The following is a 20,068-nucleotide window of genomic DNA, read 5'->3' as shown; positions in this document are numbered from 1 at the left end:
TGCCATGAAATAAAAAATCTACTTCTTTTTCCCTTAAAATTATACATTTTCTCAGTTTAAACATTTGATATGTCATCTATGTTGTATTCTGAATAATATATTGAAATTTGAAACTTCCACATCATTGCATTCTGTTTTTATTCACAATTTGTACAGTGTCCCAACTTTTTTGGAATCAGGCTTGTATTTTAGTCTTTTGATTAAAATGTCATTTTAGTTTTAGTCATATTTTAGTCATCTGAATTGTTTTAGTCGTATTTTAGTCTACCAAAACAGTATTAATTTAGTAGACAAAGATATTTTAGTTGACGAAATTAACACTGGGGAGAAGTCCCATAGGACTTAAAAGGAAACATTTTTCCTGCGTTTTTCTTGCGAGGAAACATAGCAGTGTGAACAGGCTCTAAGGCCTCCTTTCACACGGGCTTTCCGATCCAGTCCGCCTGTCAGTTTTTCAAGTGGACCTGATCGGATGCTCCATGCAGCCCTATAGAGTGGCAGATGTCAGTGGAGACATCTCCGCTGACACCCGCTGCTATCCGGTCTGATCCTGTCCGTGAAATGCAGACGGATGGAAACCCTGTTTTCCTTCTGTCTGGAGGATTGGATGAGAATGGACAGGTGGTCCTTTTTTATCCAATCTCCCATAGAGGAGAGCGGGGCTCTGACAGCTCCTTCTCTGCAAAGTAAGCGGAGACGGAGCTGTCATCCGCCTGCTCAGCGGGGATCGGCGACTGAGCAAAACTGAGTCAGTCGGGCGCACCGCCCGTATGAAAGGGGCCTTAGAGATTGAAAATCTGAAATAAACATTTGTGTGAAATAAGTTGACCCTCATTGTCCTTTTTTTTTTTTTTGGTGCTTGGCATTCATTATAAGGCATATTGATGACAAGAGTAACGCATGAAAAAAAAAAAAAATTGTTAACAACTTGTTTTCACAGGAAGGTGTAAAACCAGCCTTAAAAATATGAAATGTGATAGTAAAAATGTAAATAAATGTCTTACCTTCTTATGTAGATAGCCATCATAACTGCAGGTATAACTATTATAATGGGAAGGACAACTAAAGAGATTATGGTTATAGTTTTGCTGTGGTCTGTATCTAGAAGATAAGAAATTGTTGTGTAAGAAATCTATAAAGCAGAAATGTAAAAAAATACTGGGGTTGATTTACTAAAACTGTGGAGAGTGCAAAATCTGCAGCTGTGCATGGTGGCCAATCAGCTTTTAACTTCAGCTTGTTCAATTAAGCTTCGACAAAAAAAAAATGGTTTTTATGCAGAACTTCACAGAATTTATGCACGCTCCAGTTTTAGTAAATCAACCCCAAATTGGGAAATTATTGTTATTGAATTGAACTCCAGCTAAAATACACATACAGTATGTTCACTGCTCTACCTGCCATGGGATTTGTAATTTACCCATCCATTCTTATGATATATATCCTTCTGTAAGGCTGGCCATATAGGTTCAATCTTCTTGTACAATGTTCTTTAACCAAAAAAACTATATAATATGAGGTCAAAACGAAACAACTTTGAATTGTCCAATTAGGCAGGCCTTTGCACTACATAGTTTAATGTAAATCTGAAGGAAAATTGTACAAGAGAATTGAACATGTATGGCCAGCCTTAGTCAGGACGATCACGTTGCTTCTTCCTGGTTTAGCAGTACTGGTTCATACCTTCCAATAGAGAGCTTGGGACACCATGACGCACAATAGGCATGAGCTTGTGTTTGTTTGAACCCAGAAGTCAGCTGTCATGCCTGAGAAAATAAGCTGCAGGTGTGGTTTCCCCTTTGAACTAGCAAGCAAATGTGACTAATCAGTTTCTTAGCACATCCCCCTCCCTCCCCGCAGTTGACGTACACAAATAAACCTAAAGGCCCGTACACACGTACCGATCGTCGGCATACAAACGTCGGCGGACGAAAGATCTGCCGATTGTACGCGTGTTAGTATGGTGCCTCCGACAGATGTCTGCGCACAATCCGCGGACAAAAGTCTTTCTTGCAAACATGAAAATATTTGTATGCCGACACCAGAACGGACGATTGTTCGCCTGTCAGTACACAATTCGGCCGACAGACCGCAGATTTGCAAGACTGGGCATGCTCAGAAAATAGAAAACACAGGGAAAGTTAACCATTACATGACATCACTTCTGCAGTCGGCGGACAAAATTCTTGTGCTGTCCTTGTGCTGTCTTTGCACTTTTCAGCAGACACCGACATCCCGGGGAGAAAAGAGGAACATTTGTAAGCCGACCATCGGTACGTGTGTACGGGGCTTTATATTGTCAATGATGTCACAAGCAACCTTGCCCCTTTGTATATGTCATCAGCGGGGTGGGGAATTCACTGTCCACAGCTGATTGGCCCAGAAATGAGAGTTGACCAGGTTTAGCCCCAAACCCAATTCTGACAAACCTAAGCTCATCATGTTCAGGTAGGGAGGGGGGCTGTGCTGGGAAACTGTTGGTAGATTCACTCATTAGTAATTTGTATCCATTTGCACACAGTTTTTTCACTTAGTATTATTTATATTGCGCTAATTATATATTGGGCATATTTTGTGCTAGGAAACTGACAAGACAAATTTTTTTGCAATTGAATAAAATAGATTATGGAATGTAAAATTATTACAAGTAAGCATATAAAATAATAGATTTTTCTGTGTTTTTTACCTGCTATTTTTTTTTCTTTTTATTGGTGGCAGGGTCTATCGAATTGTTGCACCACAGAAGAGCATCTCAAGGACACACAAATCCCAAGGCAACAGATTATTTTACATATCTTTTTTAATTAAAGCGGAACTAAAGTCTCAGTTTTAAAGACTGTGAGCATGCAGGTTGTTTATTACAGAAGAAATGTACTTGCCTGCTCGCAGTCAGCTTTTGAAAGTTGGCACTAAGCTGCAGATCCTTTGTGCCAGGATGACTGAAGTTTTGCACTTGTGCAGGAGTGACGTCACCCTGGGCCAGCCAATGAAGACGGCTGCAGCCCAGCATTTGGAAGAATATGCTGAAACTGGCGAAAACTGTTAAAGGAATGGTAAGTATCGCAGACTTTAGTTCCACTTTTTCTGTGCATAAAATATAGACAGGGAACTAATACTTTTTCTGAGTCTAATTTAAGGAAGGATAAAGATGTAAACCGATGGAAACTTGGGATTCACTTTCCCGGCGTTGGTGATCAGTGGGTTACTTATATGAACTGATTCTCATGGTCCCACTATGCTGCTGCTTTTACCAGTAGACAGTCGTACAGCCAACGAGATTGATTTACTAATGGAAACTGAATGTTTTCTGAGCTTTATAAAAAAGTTTTTTTTTTGTGTTGACTTTACTCATCCAATCATGTCCAAGCAAAATCCATTTTTTACATTTCCCTTCCACATGTTTGAGTATTCAAAATAAACACAATAACATAAACATAATAAACATAATACGTTTACCCTATTTACTTGCATTCACTTTGTATAGTGAACAGACTCTACTCTTTTAGTAAATCAACCCCAGTGTGTTTCTTGTTATCATTCCAGATGACTAGCTAGCAGGACTTCTAAATAATAAGAAAATACATAGGGGGTTATTTGCAAAAACTAGAGCAGACCGAATCTGGCGCAGCTCCTGTAGAGAAACCAATCAGCTTCTAGGTTTTATTGTTAACCACTTGCCGACTGCGCACAGTATATTTACTGCGGCAGTCAGCCCCGGCCAGGCAGAGTGACGTAGATCTACGTCGCTAGCCTGTCACCGGGTTTTGAGCCGGGTTTTGAGCCAATAGCGGCCGCTGAGGCGCGCGCCTGCCTTGGCTCGTTCACAGAGGACCCGATGTCCGCCGCTCACACTACGATCGTTGGTAGAGCGGGAGAAAGGCGGGCGGCTTATGTAAGCAAGCCGCCTGTCATTCTCCCCTGTGTAAAAATGGAGATCAGACGGTTCTACTATGTTTTTACAATAGGAGACATGTCCCATCACAGTTAGAAACACGCCCCTAGGACACACTTAACCCCTCCCTCTCCAATACAGTTAACCCCTTCCCTGCCATTGTCATTTTTACAGTAACAGTGCATATGTATAGCACTGATTACTGCAGTAATGTCACTGGTACCCCCAAAAGTGTCAAAAATGTCAGTCAAGGGTCCGATCTGTCCGCCGCAATGTCGCAGTACCGCAAAAAAAAATCGCAGATCGCCGCCATTACTCGTTAAAAAAAAAACACCAAAAATTACAAAAATCTTTCCCTTTGTTAGTAAACGCGATAACTTTTGCGCAAACCAATCAAAATACGCTTTTTGCGATTTTTTTTACCAAACATATGTAGCATAAAACAAATTGGCCGAAAATGTAAAAAAATTTTGATTTTTACATTTTTTTGGGGGATTTTCATATAAAAAAAGTGGAAAAATATTGTTATTTTTGCAAAATTTACGCTCTTTTTTTGTTTATAACGCATGATCAAAAAATCGGACAGGTGATCAAATACCACCAAAAGAAAGCTCACTTTGTGGGAAAAAAAGGACGTGAAATTCGTTTAGGTACAGCGTCGCACAACCGCGCAATTGTCCGTTAAAGTCACGCAGTAAAAAAAACGCAAAAAAACCCCTGGTCAGGAAGGGGGTAAAATCTTCAGGGGCTTAAGTGGTTAAAGTGTTAGTAAACCCAGGACTCTGCATTCACCATATCTGGTCTCCCACAGTACACAGAACATGGAAATGCAATGTTTTTTAGTAAATATAAACTGCTGAATACCTTTTCCCATCAGCAGTATATAGAAGTCTTGTGACTTCTATCAGTGTCCTGCTGAGCACTGGTTAAAGCTTATAGGAGGAGTTTTCATTTTCCTTTGACTGTCCTATGAGGCTACAGGACCCCTGACCCTCTGTCTGGACTGTGCTGATTGGCCCTGTGCCAATCACATGCCTCTTCCCATGAAAAAAAAAGAAAAACTCTCTAGAAATACACACCAAACTGAGCATGTGCAGAATGCCCCCAAGGCTCTGTACTATCAGGAGATGGATTAGGGACAGTGAAAAAGGGGAGAGGATCAGAGAAGACAGGATCAAACAGCCTCTGTACACAATGCGCAGGATAACCCCTTTAGGTTCCACAGTGAGTATAACAAGCATGCTTTACTGCATATACAGACTGATTTTACTCTTGTGGGTTAGTAACACTGTAAGCCTAGGTTCACCCTAGATGTGGTGCGAATTTGCTGTAGATTCAGCACCACATCTAACTCACATCCCGACCAATTGAAAAGTGTATATTAAGTAGGCAACACCCTGAAATCGGTTTGCAAAACGCATTGCGATTTGAAGAATCAAATTGCATGGGTGTGAACACTTATGCAATATGATTCTGGTGCAGACAAAAAAAAGGGTCCTGCATTTGGTGTGAATGCAGTGCAATTTGAGTCATAAAAATGAAGGGTTAAAATCGCACCCCAGAGACACCGCATGTAGTTTACACAGGAATATGCTGCAATTCCTGGGCAGAAATACATGCGGTGTTTGAACCACAGCAGTGTGAACCCAGGCTAAAGCTTACCTGAACAAACTGAAGTTAGAAGCTGATTGGTGTACAGCTGCACAAGATTATGGGTGCTCCAGTTTTAGTACATAACCCCCATAGTATCTTTGGGCATAGTTTGTTTTAAAACTGGTCTATACATGTTGCTCGGGTTGACCTATACAAGCCATTCAACCTGTACATGAAAGATACCTGTGATTAAAAAGAACACAGATGCTGTCATGTTGAGCCACCAGCTTAATGCATTGAGTTACTAACCCAAAAAAATTATAAAGATAATTTTCCCGACACTTTTCTGACTTCCTCATCAAAGTTTAGGATCCTGACATCATCAGGACCCTAGCAGGGTCTATAGCCTGGCATTGGATATGTTGATGATGAGGTACAGTACACTGCCAGAATATGGAGAAGCACTATCTGCCGGGAAAGTGTAGGGTCAGATAAAAGTGTTTGTGTAGGCGCAGCCCCACTGCAAAGGATCATTTAAAATTTTCTTGGAGTCAGGCTTCAGTCCCAGTTTACACCCTACGGGTTCCCGCATCGCATTCAACTCACAGGCAGTTCCCACTGCCATATGCGAATCGCTGGGGGTGTCAATGCAAAGTTAACGACACCCCCAGATCAGTTCACATATCAGTTTGGACATGAATCGTATCACATAGGTGTGAACACCCATGCGATCCGATTCTGGTGCGGACCTAAAAAAGGGTTCTCACCAGACACAAAGGGTCCTGTGCGAGTTGTGTCCGAATGCAATGCGAATTCAGCCATACCATCTGTATGGTTGAATTTGCCTCACACAGACATCGCATGTGATTTGCAGAGCAGTGTGCTGCGAATCACATGCGATGTCTGCCATCGCATATGCGTGAACCGGCTCTTAAAGCTAAGAGGTGAGAAGGGAATGCCATGAGGCCATACTATTTTCCCAATGACAGGTTTACGTCAGTGTAGCAGGATTTTAAGCACAAAACCTGGACAAATCTGAAAATGTTCCAGATGCTTGATGTAAAGTAAAAGACAAACAAGAGAAAACCAGAGAAGCACACATCTTGCACATTTAACCTGTTGCCAACTGCTCCTTTGCACTCCTCTACCTCTATGTGATCCTGAACTTCTGGGCCTTGGGGAACGCCCGCCGGAGGCGACCCACTCCCGCTGTGACCAGACACGGCGGAAGCCAATCAGTGGGACTCGATGTCCGCCAGCACTCGGCGATCGTTCAGGAGAGAAGCAGAATGTAAACAAGGCAGACTGCCATTCTGTCAGTAGGGAAGGTATTGAACTTGTGTTTCTGTTAAGCGGGAATGTGAATCTCTGCCTTCCCATACTACAAGCACCTCCTCCACAGTTAGTAAGCACTCCCTAGGCACACATTTAACCCTTTGATCGCCCCTGATGTTAACCACTTCCCTGCCAGTGTTATTTGTACATTGACAGTGCATATTTTTAGCACTGCCACTGATCACTGTATTATTGTCACTGGTCCCCAAAAAAGTGTCAATTAGTGTCCTATTTGTCCGCTGCAATATAACAGTCCCGCTTAAAGTCACTGATCACCACCAATGATAGTAAAAAAAATGTAAAAAATAAATAAAAATTCCATAAATATATCCCATCGTTCGTACTTGCTACAACTTTTGTGCAAACCAATCAATATGCGCTTATTGGGATTTTTTTTTTAACTATAAATATGTAGCAGAATATATATTAGCCTAACTTTATGAAGACATTTCTTTTTAAAAAAATTTTATTGGCTGTGTTTTATAGCAGAAAGCAAAACAGTTTTTTTTTTCAATTGTACTTTTTTATAGAGCAAAAAATAATTAATAATAATATCACCAGAAGAAAGCTCTATTTGGGGAAAAAAATAGGACATCAATTTTACTTGGGTAAAGCATCATATGACTGTGCAATTGTCATAGTAATGCAGTGCTGTATTGCAAAAAATGGCCTGATCATAAGCCTTCCGGAGCTGAAGTGGTTAAAATGGTACTAAAAGCTTTAAGGTTTTTCATCTTAATGTATTCAATGCAAACAACTTTTTATGCTGCAGCTCCCCCCCAGACTCCCTCTTTTTCTTACCTGAGCATGATCCGATCCAGCAATGTGCACAATAGCAGCAGCTCCAGCCACTGTCCTCTTCCTCATTGGACAGATTGATAATTGCGGGAGCCATTGGCTCCCACTGCTGTCAACTAAAAGCTGTGACACGGAAGCGGTGGGCTGGGTCAAGTCCCCGTCTGTGTCAATAGATGCAACAGCGGGACTTGGGAGCGAGCACGCATGGGTTCTCCTATGAGAAGCGGATTTCTGTGGGGGCACCTGCCAAAGAGTAGGGGCCTGGAGCGCCACCGGGGGACCCCAGAAGAAGAGTATCGGGCCTGCTCTTGTCAAAACAATTGCACAGAGCAGGTAAATATAGGCATGGTTGGTATTTTTATTAAAAAAAAAAAAAAAATTAGTCTTTAGTAACACTTTAAATCCTTAATGAAGTATTAAAAGCAACAGTGGTTGATACAAGCTTTGAGAAAGTGGGAAATGCCCCCCAAAACATTTAGCCTTGTCCACCGGACAGTAGGAGGAACCTGTGTGAGCCTAGTAGCAGCAGGCCCTGATGTGCAGCTGAGCCCATTGCGAAGGATGAATTGTTTGCCTTCCTTCAGCCACTGTTATCTTCTTGCCTGGATAAGGCCCGTACACACGTACCGATTGTCGGACGTAAATATTCGGCCAACGTCCGATTGGCCGATTGTCGGCTTGTTAGTATGATGCTTCCGACAACCGACTGCGACTTTTCGGCCGAACAAAATCTGGTGTGCAGGCTATAAAATTTTTGTAGGCCAACAAAGAACGGCCGATTGTTCGTCAGTCAGTACAGATTTCGGCCGACAAAAATCTGATGAGCAAGACTGGGCATGCTCAGAGAAGAAAAAACACACGGAAAGTTAACCATCACATGACATCACTTCTGCAGTCGGTTGTTGTTGGCCGACAAAATTCGTGTGCAGTCTTTAGCACTTTTCAACCTACACGACAGCACTGGACAAAAGATGGCCGATCGTTCGGCCGACAATCGGTACGTGTGTACGGGGCTATGCTGCTAATTTAAAGGTGATTTGAGAACCGAAAAAAACTATTCCTTATTCTGTAAATCAGATAATTGAAACCTGTAATAATCTCTTCCTTGCTCCAGTCACTCCAAAATCCACAGTTGAGAGGTCTTGTTCGTACTTTCACAGCATACTCGTCAGAGAGAACATTGGGTATATCAATGTATAATTCTTCTTTTTTCTAGAAGGTAATAAATGACAAGTGATAGAAAAAAAAAAAATGTTTTGCTTATTATTAGCATAAGACAATGTGAAATTTCCATAGATAATTCAACAAGAAAGTGTAGTAACCAGCAAAAAAAATCAGATAAATAAATCTATGACACTCCACTACTTAGCCTGCCAATGCATCTGTTAAGTTTGCTGAAGAATAAAATGGTAAAATATAGTAACCAATAAATATAATAACCAGACACCCTTAAACTTCTACAAGGCTCCATTCAAAGGCAATAAGTCTTTTCAAACCTCCAATTAGTTTTCTTTGGGAAGACAGCTCTGCAATAGTCTGACATTTAGGAAGATTGAAAGCAATGTAAAGTGATAGTCTCACAACTACAGGTGGAAGGTAAGAAACTTGGCTTTTGGAATTTACAGATCTTTCTTATTCTGCCACAAAAATAAATCAAAACTTGAATCACTGTCCTCCCAGTGGTCTGTAACAAACAACAGGACACACTATTCTCTTTGGAGGGTTCACCTGAAAAGGTTCCTCTAGTTTGACATGCTAACTTGCTGTCCCATGATGAGGTAAAGCGTATAAAACTCTACATATGATCTGCTAAATCCGTGAGGGATTTAACAGATCACTTGCAGATTTTTTTTATAAACCTTTAATACCTTGTGAATATTGTTATTGTAATTAATTGCTATTTATTCTTTCTAGCCTGATTCTCTGCCCTATTTGCATTTGCTGCTTTTACAGTGAAGAAGAACCAACCCCTGACAAGGGAAGGTGGGAAAAAGCTAGCAAATCAGTGCATCATTACAGTGTCCATTGCATCAAAATGCCAGGTCGAAATATTGTTTTGATCCTCACAATGTCACTGGCCTTCTAAGAAGGCTGGGAAAACAGAGGATCCTAAACCTTATGAGAGGATACTCAGTGTTGGGGGTAACTAGTTACAAAGTAACTGATTACAGTAACTACATTACTTTTTTTGGTAACGAAGTAATGTAACTAGTTACAATACTAATATTGGTAACGACAGTACTTTACTAGGCTATAGGCGGTAACTACACTACTTTACTAGGCTATAGGAACGCGCTTTCCTGCGTTACCCAAGCCGTGCGATACAATCGTTATTTCGAAGAATAGAGAGGGATGAAGTTTATGACTTTTTGTTGCACTTTATGTTTTATTCTGTTTTTTCAGGTTTTGTTCTCATGTTTCCCAAAGCCTGTGTTAATACAATAAACTCTATGCAGAAAGAGTGTCATGTATCTTCTTCTACACGGTCAATTAAGAAAGAGGAAAGTAAAGTAATAAGTAGTGAAGTTACTTTTCAAATGCAGTAACTAGTAAAGTAATCTTGTTACAATTTACAGAAGTAACTAGTAACTAGTTAAATTTTTTGAGTAACTACCCAACACTGAGGATACTCAAGCACAGTTCTTGAGCGCCTTCTTATGAGATTTGGGATCCTTAGCCAAATCCCTTTTTCCCCCTGTGAATAAGAAACTAAAATTGATTTACTAAAGGTGTAAAGGTTATTAGAGCACAGCAAAGTGTATGTTCACATTTCAAAGTGAATGTTATTAAATAAGGTAAGGCAGTGTTGATTTTAAGGCACCAATAAAACTAGAAATCATCCTGTTTGGCATTTCCATTGGCTCCCACTGCTGCCAATCACACCCATGGCGGGGAGATAGTGGGGGCAGAGCTGAGTCACACTCTGTGTGTCTTGTGGACACACAAAGCAGGCTCAGGAGCAAGCACACTTGAGTGTCTCAAGTGCTATGGGGGCTCTCGGCAGAGAGGAGGAGCAAGGAGCACCAGCAGGGGGACCCGAACAGAAGAGGATCGGGGCTGCTCTGTGCCAAACCATGGCACACAGCAGGTAAGTATGACTGTTTGTTATTTTAAAAGTAAAACATTTTAAGGGTTACAAATTACAATCACTTTAACAAAATAAAATACACTTTAAAGTGAATAGTCTTTTTTTCTTTAGAAAATCAACCCCACTTATACAACATGCAAAGATGACTTCTTGATTGACTTCTCTCTTTTTCTTTTTATTGCACAGCAAAGGTATGGTTTACAACAAACAGCAATCAGAAGTAAACACGTAAGGAAGACCTACAATAGGATACAAAGTAACATTTAAAGGTGCATTTTTAAAAGATCAGTAGAGAAAGAACTAGGGAATTATCAAGTCAGAGGAAATCCTTGTGGTTAAACCACCAAAGTGGATTATAGGACCCCTCTCGTGTCTCTGAAGTAATCTGTCATGTTGCCAGTTGGGGCAAGAAGGTAAAATGGAATGCAGTCCCTGGGATTCAAGCATTCAAAAGTTGCAGCATAATTACTGCAGTGGTGCGGATGGAGGGGAGGGGGGGTGGCAGTGTGTTTGTATAGTGATCCCTAAAGGGGGGTTCTGTATTAATGTATTTGAGTTGGTGGAAGTATATGTAGCACTACCCCTCTAGGGGTTGCAAATGATAGGGTTCCCCACTGCTGTACAGCCAGGCAGTGGTGTATTTTGTTTTTGTGCTGCCCTAGGCAAGACTAAAATTGGGCACCCCCCCTCCCCCTCCTATGTAAAATTGTCCCACTCATTTTTTAACGGATGTGACTCCCTCCAAAATTTAAGGAATACAAGTGCCAACATGAACCCCTGAGATCTCACGAGGGGGTGGGAGAGAGAGGGGGTGGATGAGGGGGAATGGGAGAGAGAGGGGATGGGTGAGGGAGGGAGACAGGGAGGGGTGGATGAGAGAGAGAGAGAGAGCGAGAGAGAGCAAGAGAGAGAGGGATGGGAGAGAGGGGGGGTGAGAAAGAGAGGAGGGGGGTGAGAGAGGAAGCTCTAGCAACCAGTGGCCAATAGAGTCTTAGGTGGAGGAGGGGGGTGGCTTTTTTGCTGCCCCCCAGCAAAGTGCTGCCCTAGGCCTGGGCCTTGTCTGCCTAGGCCAAAATACAGCACTGCAGCCAGGCACACAACAGCTTCAGCTTTCATCCGAAACACAGTGAACAGTTCTTGAGATTTTTTTTGTGTTTTTATTAGGGGGTAATAACTTGGATGGGGATAGGAATTATGGGATGCCCAACTTGATAGCAACAAAACCAGGGACAACTTCCTCCCTATTTATAGCTCCAATTGATTCTTCTCCTTTACTCTGTAAAACTCTGGTTGATTCCTCTTTTAGTAGCTAACAGTCTCTGTTAGATCAGCAACAACCCCTTACAGGCTAGGAACTCTCAGTCCCTTTGAAAAGTAACACAATGTGTTGTGAACTGCATCCTGGAGTACCTTCAACTTCCTTGTAGACACTGGTCCCAGCTCTACCACTGCAGGAAATGCTAGCCCATCTGGGCACTTCTCCACCAGCCCACCTGGCTGCTTTTTCACCAGTCTACCCGACTGACTCTCTTCACCAGTGTACCGGACTGACTCTCTGGAGATCTCCCAAGGAAAGGTAGGGAAGATTAAGTACACCACTACCTTCCAGAGAGACCTGCTTTATGTGGCAGTCTCTCCCCTTGTAAGTCCCTGCAATGTGCTGTAGTACTCACACTCTTCTCCTTGCTCCCGCTGCCTCTTAGGGAAGACTTCTCCTATTGTCAGGATCCTCCCAAGCCAGAGCCCCTCCCTGGCAGGGGTCCCTTGAGGGCCATCAACAGTTTGCTCAGCACTCCATCTTCCACCCAACTCTCTTCCCTGCATGACTCATTACTATTTAGGGGTTCACTTAATACCCTACCAGACCCACCTCCTCGGGATTGGCTAAGCTCCCCTAAATTTGCAGAATAACCCTCCTAGCCTCCGCCCTCTAGTTTTCAGAATCTTCTTTAACTTTCCAGAACCAGGGGGAGGCACCAGAGATCAGGATCTGTCTATATGAGTCATGCTGCCCTGAACTCTAATAAACCCTGACCTAATTAAAGACTCACAGGTTTAAACATGAGTCAGGATATAAATGTCTCTACGCTCACACTAGTAGCACACTAGAGGGTGCTACTTATACACAGATTATTGGTACTAAATAAGTAGGAGGGACATGGAAAAAACATGAAACAAGAAAAGAATGGGAGGACGGAGTGGGAGCATAGTGGAATAGAAGTTTAAAGTTGGCGGAAAAGGGGTAAGGGAGGTCAGCTGAGGATGGGAATTAAGAAATGAACCAGTTATTAAAAGGGGAGATAAAATGGAGCAGTTGTTCTGTAATGAAAATGAGAGATAGCAGAGGGGGGATTGAGGCTCATGTCAGAGTTAAGGACTCAGAAAAGATAATCCAAAGCAGACGTTTCTTTCTGAAGGCCTCAAATGTATCACGATACTAAACCTATCCATCAAAAAAACTCAGTCACCCATTCTAAGATGGTGGGGATCGTGGTGGTATTCCAGTGACTTGTCTTTGGCAGTGGTAAGAAAAAAGCGGAGCAGTGATTTTTTAGCGGAAGATAACGGGAATATCGGAAAAAAGGCTAGTTTGGGAGTAATGGTAGATGTGGTGACCCAAGTATGTACTTGGGCTATCTTATCCCAAAAGGATTTAAGCAAGTGACATTCTCACCAGATATGGGTTAGTGCCAGTGACAGAGTGGCAGCCCTAGCAAAGGTTGGGTGTACTTGGGAAAAGTTGGAGCAATTGATGTTGGGACCTATCACAGTGGCTTATTAGATTTAAATTGTGTTTAACATTTCTGTTTAATATTAGCAAGGCATCTACTAATTGTGATAGCCTCTTACCGTCATATATTCTTCATTTTGACTGGTTGACCTTCTATAGGCTACCTCATATTCTAGCTTTTCATTCACATGTGATGTATTCCAGCTTATATTTAAGCTTTGATTTGGAGTCCTGTACACATTATATATTGTTGGAGGTCTCAGTTTAGCTAAAAAGAGAAAACAAAGTGTTCACAAGTAATCCGACAATGTTTATTTGCACTAAAGTGTAGCTCTATGGTTACATTTTGTTTGTGCCTACAATCCATTGTTCTTCAAAGGGCCTATACATTGTCTAATAGAAATACGACCACTTAAAAAATAAAGTATGATACTGGTACAAAGCAAGCAATTGTAATTACTGAATACATCCATTTCGTCCTTAAATTATCCACTTAAAATTTGGTAATGGGATAGATCACATATATCTGAAAAGTTGACTACCCTGCCAGCAGCCACTTTATGACTTATCTCAGCAACCACTCATAAAGGGTACTATGTGCACATTCTGGGTTCTGAAGAAGCTTGCCAAATTGTGGGTGGGTGAAACATGTCGAGCCAGGGATGCCCCACCCATAGCCCTTGAAGCGCAGAGTCTCACAATGAGAGTGGGAAGGAACTAGCAGCTCTAGGAAACAACAAGACAGATATAGGAGGGGAACCTGAACCTGAGAACACACTGGAACAGCGAGAACCAGCATAGAACCCAGTGACCTAGGAATACGGTGCTGACAAGCAGTATAAGCATCCGTGAAGATTTCATTGAGAGCGGCCGTGGCTTCTCCCCAACCTGTACATGCTCAACAAACTGTAAGTTGGCTAACACCAACAAACTGCGTTTAACAGATGTCTCTGGGCCTGCCAGAAAAAACACACAGCCCAACTTTACACTGTCACTATCTGATCCGGCCAACACATGATACATTCACACAGGTCTCCTGCTCTTCTAGAGCAAGTACAGCCACACACTGAACTTTTGGCTCCAGTAACTGTTTAATTATCAGACACTCAGTCCCAATCTTTACCCTTAGAACTCCTGCTACACGCTTTTATCCAACTGACAGATAGGTGTACCTTCACCTGACAATACCAAAGGAATCATCTGCAAATTTTTAATACACATAACAGTGTTATTTTAATACTGAATTCTCCAGACCCCAACAGCAATTAGTTTTTATTAAACAGGTCTGTCACTATTACCTTGGGATGCAATCATGTTGTGCTCATGGGCCATGTGTGCCATGTGTGTGCATATTTTTACCAATAACAATGTTCTTATTTTCGTCCTAGGTGGAGGGTTGTTACATTCCTTTGCTTTAACTTTGATATTTTTGAATCCAATAAAATTTTGATACTTTTTTGATACAGCATACTGTCTAGGGTCACTTGATACCGACTTTCCCTGGGAATTCTTCCCACCATTTAAATTCATACAACTTCCCTGGTAGGTAGACCCAAACTTATCACTAGGGGAATGACAGATGTTTAAAAAAAGTCCCACATTGATTTCCCTGAACTCTCCCTATTGGCGAGTCTTCTTTTATTGCTGACTTTATGCACATTCTGGGTTCTGCATTGAATACCGTAAAAAAATATGAATAGTAGGTATATTAACCTAGGTTCACACTGAGGCGGATTTGAAATTGTGCGAGTTCAGCTGAACTTGCATGACTTCAAACCAACATTTTCAGTACGACTGCGGGACTGATTTCACAGACATCTGTGTGGGTTTCCGAAGTCGCCAAAAGTAGTGCAGAAACTACTTTTGGGAAAGATTAGGACGGTGCCTTTGCTGGCAATAGTCTCAGATTTGACATGGGATTTGACTTGTTAAATCGCATGACAATACGGCCCAAGATGATTGTGGGCTTAAAGTTTAAAAGTCCTATCAAATTTTGTTTTTATGTAAAATGCAGACATGACATATTTACTCATTGTAATCAGCATAGAATTGGAAAATAGGAGCTGAGTGCATTTCTGGCAAATCATCAGTTATTTTCCTGTAATATTTCTGGTCTTTAAAAGAATAACACATAGGTAAATGTGCAATGTGCATAAATTGCACAAAATGTACTGTAAGGGCTCTTTCACACGGCCGCTCCGATTTCTTCCGCTGCGGCACTTTTTTTTTTCACGGACACGGATGACACTTGTGTCATCCGCTCCGTATGTCCGCATATCATCCCATCCGTTTGCGGATGATATACGGACATAATGTATGTCTATGGGGATTGTGGATGTCAGCGGATGACACCGCTGACATCCGATTTTGCATCCGTTCCGTTTTTTTAAACAGAAGAAAAATAGGGTTCTGTTCCGTTCCAAAAAACGGAACAGAACCGAAAGGACAAAAATCGGATGTCAGGGGATGGGGTGATATACGGACATACGGAACGCCCATGTGAAAGAGCGCTAAAGGTCTTTGTTTTTATTTTGCCTTCACATACTTACATCCCAAGAAGGAGGAAAAAAGCACAACCGATGTGAAGTGCTGTAAAGTAGGAAGCAGAATCTGCCTATGAAATGCGCAAATATGGATTTGTTCATGCAGCTATACACTGATCATTCATAACATTAAGATCACTGACAGTTAACTATTTCTGGACCGGAAGGCTTTGCTCCCTTAACTGCTTCTGGACTGGCAGGATTTGCCCCCTTAATGACCAGACCATTTTTTGCAATTCGGCACTGCGTTACTTTAATGGAAAATTGCGATACTGTACCCAAATACATAATTCCCTACAAATAGAGCTTTTTTTGGTGGTATTTTATCATCTATGTGGTTTTTAGATTTTGCGCTATAAACAAAAGCGACAATTTTGAAAAAAAAAAAAAAAAAGCCATATTTTTTACTTTCTGATATAAAACATTCCCAATAAAAATTATTTTTTTTTTTATCAGTTTAGGCCAATTTGTATTCTGCTACATATTTTTGGTAAAAAAAATCCCATTAAGCGCATTTTAATGGGTTTGCGCAAAAGTTATAGCGTTTACAAACTACGGAATAGATTTTTGGACTTTTTATTTATTTATTTTTTATGAGTAATGGCGGCAATCTGCGATTTTTAGCGGGACTGCAACATTGCGGCGGACAGATCGGACCCTTTTCTGACATTTTTGACACTTTTTGGGGACCAGTAACACTAATACAGTAATCAGTGCTAAATAATATGCACTGTTACTGTATAAATGACACGGGCAGGGAAGGGGTTAATACTGGGGGTGATCAAAGGGGTTAAATGTATGCCTGTATGCTTACTGACTGTGTGTGTGTGTGTGTGTGTGTGTGGGGGGGGGGGGGGGGTGTTCTGTGACAGGCACAGACAGATCGCAGTTTCAGCTTAGCTGATCTGTCCCTGCCTGGCTGAGAGAAGATCCGCCTGCTTTGTGTATGTAAGCAGGTGGGTCTTCTCTCGGTTTCCCAGACAATCGCAGGAGGGCAGCGGCAATCGCTGCTGCTCCTTCTGCGGCCCGCCTCCCGCTGTGTCTAAACACAGCAGGAACGTGTCTCCAGCGGTGCACGCGCGCCGCCGACGCCACATGCACTCCAGTCACGTAGTACTACGTGACTGGACGCAGCTGAGCCGCCCTGCCGCAGTAAAAAGGCGGCGGGCGGTCGGCAAGTGGTTAATGCGCAGTGGTACAACGTTGTACCCTAAAAAAATGTATGTCCTTTCTTCCCCACAAATAGAGCTTTTTATTGGTGGTATTTGATCACCTGTGCGAGTTTTATTTTTTGCACTATAGACAGAAAAAAGTGACAATTCTGAAAAAAATATATATATTTTCACTTTCTGCTATATAACTTTCCCCTAAAAAAAAGTTTAAAAATCTAATTTTTTCATCCTTTTAGGCCAATTTGTATTCTGCTACATATTTTTGGTAAAAAGAAACCCAAACTAGGGGAAAGATTTATGTCATTTTTATTTATTTATTTATTTTTACTAGTAATGGTGGCGATCAGCAATTTTTAGCGTGACTGCGGCATTGCGGCAGAAAGATCGGACCCCTAACTGACATTTTTGACACTTTTGGGGGGACCAGTGACATTACTACAGTAATCAGTGCTAAAAATATGCACTGTTACTGTAATGATGACACTGGCAGGAAGGGATTAACCCAGGTGTGATCAAAGGGTTAGGTGTGAGCCTAGGGGAGTGTTTTCTAACTGTATGGGGGGAGGGACTTGTGGAATCAACACAGAGACCTGTGATCCTAAATAGAAGGATCACAGACACCCCGTGTTTATTCCAGAGAGAACAACGGTCTGCTGTTTTTACAACAGCAGACCGTCATTCTCTCTTAGCGGGGAGCGATCTTGGGTGCCCGGGGGTAATCGCGGCCGACGGCCCCATGGATCGGCTTCCTTGCTTTCTAATTGGGGTGGGCGTGCAGCCAAGCCAGCCTGCCTCAATATATCTGCGTCAGGCGTTCCGCAAGTGGTTAAAGTGCATAACATTGATTATCTCATTACAATGACATCTTAAATTCTGTGGGATATGTTAGGCAGCAAGTACACATGTTGTCAATTAAGTGGATGTGTTGAAAGCAGAAAAAATGGACATCACAGTTTGTTGTGTATGGGGCTGCATAGCTAAAAGCATCTACAATGGGCACGTGAGCATCAGAACTGGACCACGGAGCAATGGAAGAAGTTGGCCTGCTCTGAGGAATCATGTTTTCTTTTTTAGATGGATGGCTGGGTACATGTTCTCTGGGAATATAGTAAGCAGGCGCAGGCAGTATGATGCTTTAGGCAATATTCTGCTGGGAAACCTTGGGTCCTGCCATTCATGTGGATGTTACTTTGACATGTACCACCTACCCAAACATTGTTGCTAACCAAGCACACGTTTTCATAAAAATGGTGTTCCTGGATGGCAGTGGCCTCTTTCAGCAGAATAATGTGCCCTGCCACAAAGCAAGAATGGTTTGAAGAACACAACAACAAGTTTGAGGTGTTGACTTGGCCTTTATATTCTCCAGATCTCAATCCATTCAGCATCTGTGGGATGTGCTGGAAAAACAAATCTGATCCATGGAGGCCCGTCTTGAAAACTTATAAGACTTAAAGGATCTGCTACTGAAGGGCTTGGTGCCAGATACCACAACAAACCTTCAGAGGTCTAGTGGCGTTCATGCAGGTCAGGGCTGTTTTGGTAGCAAAAGGGGGACAGACCTATTCCATATTAGGTGGGTCATATTAATGCTATGGCTGATCAGTGTAAGTAGATAAAGTGTACAAAGAATAAAGGTATGCAAAACTTTTTTTTTTTTTTTGCCCTGACATACACTTTGAGTAAATCAGCTAATGCAGACTTAAGAAGACTGATACATCACATGAAGGAGGAACATATCAAAACGAATGTGTAGCACTGCAAAGAGGGAAGCAGAATCTGCTTATGAAATGAACAAATAGATGTGTCCATGCAGATAAAAGTAGGCAAAATATACATACAATCAAGGTATGTACAACATTACCATAATAATATTTGCATCAAGATTTTTTGACATATTTGTCTACAAAGACTGAAAAGACTATATATGCCCTTTAACTGACATAACTGCAGTAATCTAACATTTATTTGGATGCTGCAATAGGTTAATGGATGATGTCCATCATTATAGTTGTTCCTATCGTTACATTTTAGATAATGCCAATTTGAAAAATGTGACGTTTGCCTGAAAAAAAAAAAAAAAAAGCTTACCAAGAGATTTGGCACGTGTAAACAAAGAGAAGGGCTTTATGTTCTTTGCCTTGTCTGTCACCACAATTAGAAGTTCAGGCTCATCTACAAGAGATTTTTGCAGTTGAAATTGGCATCCAACATTTATGCCATCCTCATTAGAGATATACGAATAACAAGCTTTTCCAGTGTCTATTATTTTCTCCAACCTAAATACACAAAGAGTATGCATTGGCAAATAATTTTACAGACAAAAAGGATTTGAATATAACAGTTATTTTTACCCAGTCTTTCTGGAGGTCGGATTGCTGGCAGGAAAACACGACTTTAACCTCCCTGGCGGTATGATTAGGTCAGGAATTATGTACCAAAAGCGGTACAATTTTTTTAATGGAAAATTGGGGTTATGTATTATAGGCCTACAATTCTTAGTAATTACTGACTTAAACCTGACCAAAACAAGACTCTAGTAGACATCCCAGATGTGATAAATTTGAAACACAAATGCATGAATTATAATCCAATCAATAATATAATTTTATTATATAATATATAATATATGTAATAAAATTATATTATTGATTTGATTATAATTCATGCGTTATATATATATAAGTGTGTGTATATATATATATATATATATGTGTGTGTGTGCATATATATATATATATATATATATATATATACACACACACATATATACACATATATATATTATATAAATGTGTTATGTGTTTGTGTTTGGTGCAACGTTTAAATTTCCCTCCCAGTTCCGCTCCCATGCAGCATTGCTGCTGCAGGGAACGGAACCAGGAAGTCATCACACCGACGAACGAGCGGCGGGGA

General features: G+C 41.4%; 1 protein-coding gene across 1 annotated transcript in view; it reads right to left on the bottom strand.

Annotated features, from left to right (window-relative positions):
• Positions 1-20,068, bottom strand: part of LOC309560241 (interleukin-13 receptor subunit alpha-1-like) — a 103,596-nt gene that overhangs the window by 17,840 nt on the left and 65,688 nt on the right. The window contains exons 7-10 of the mRNA XM_082263817.1: positions 19,244-19,431; positions 13,557-13,705; positions 8,707-8,830; positions 1,005-1,101 (exon numbers count right to left, since the gene is read on the bottom strand). Coding sequence (XP_082119943.1) covers positions 1,005-1,101; positions 8,707-8,830; positions 13,557-13,705; positions 19,244-19,431 — 558 coding nt within the window. The remainder of the gene's footprint in view (positions 1-1,004; positions 1,102-8,706; positions 8,831-13,556; positions 13,706-19,243; positions 19,432-20,068) is intronic.

Source organism: Pelophylax lessonae (genome assembly GCF_965119305.1).
Source record: "Pelophylax lessonae genome assembly, chromosome: 7".
NCBI classification, from domain to species: domain Eukaryota; kingdom Metazoa; phylum Chordata; class Amphibia; order Anura; family Ranidae; genus Pelophylax; species Pelophylax lessonae.
The sequence above is the reverse complement of the archived record's forward strand: the minus strand, read 5'-3'. Positions and strand labels throughout refer to the sequence as shown.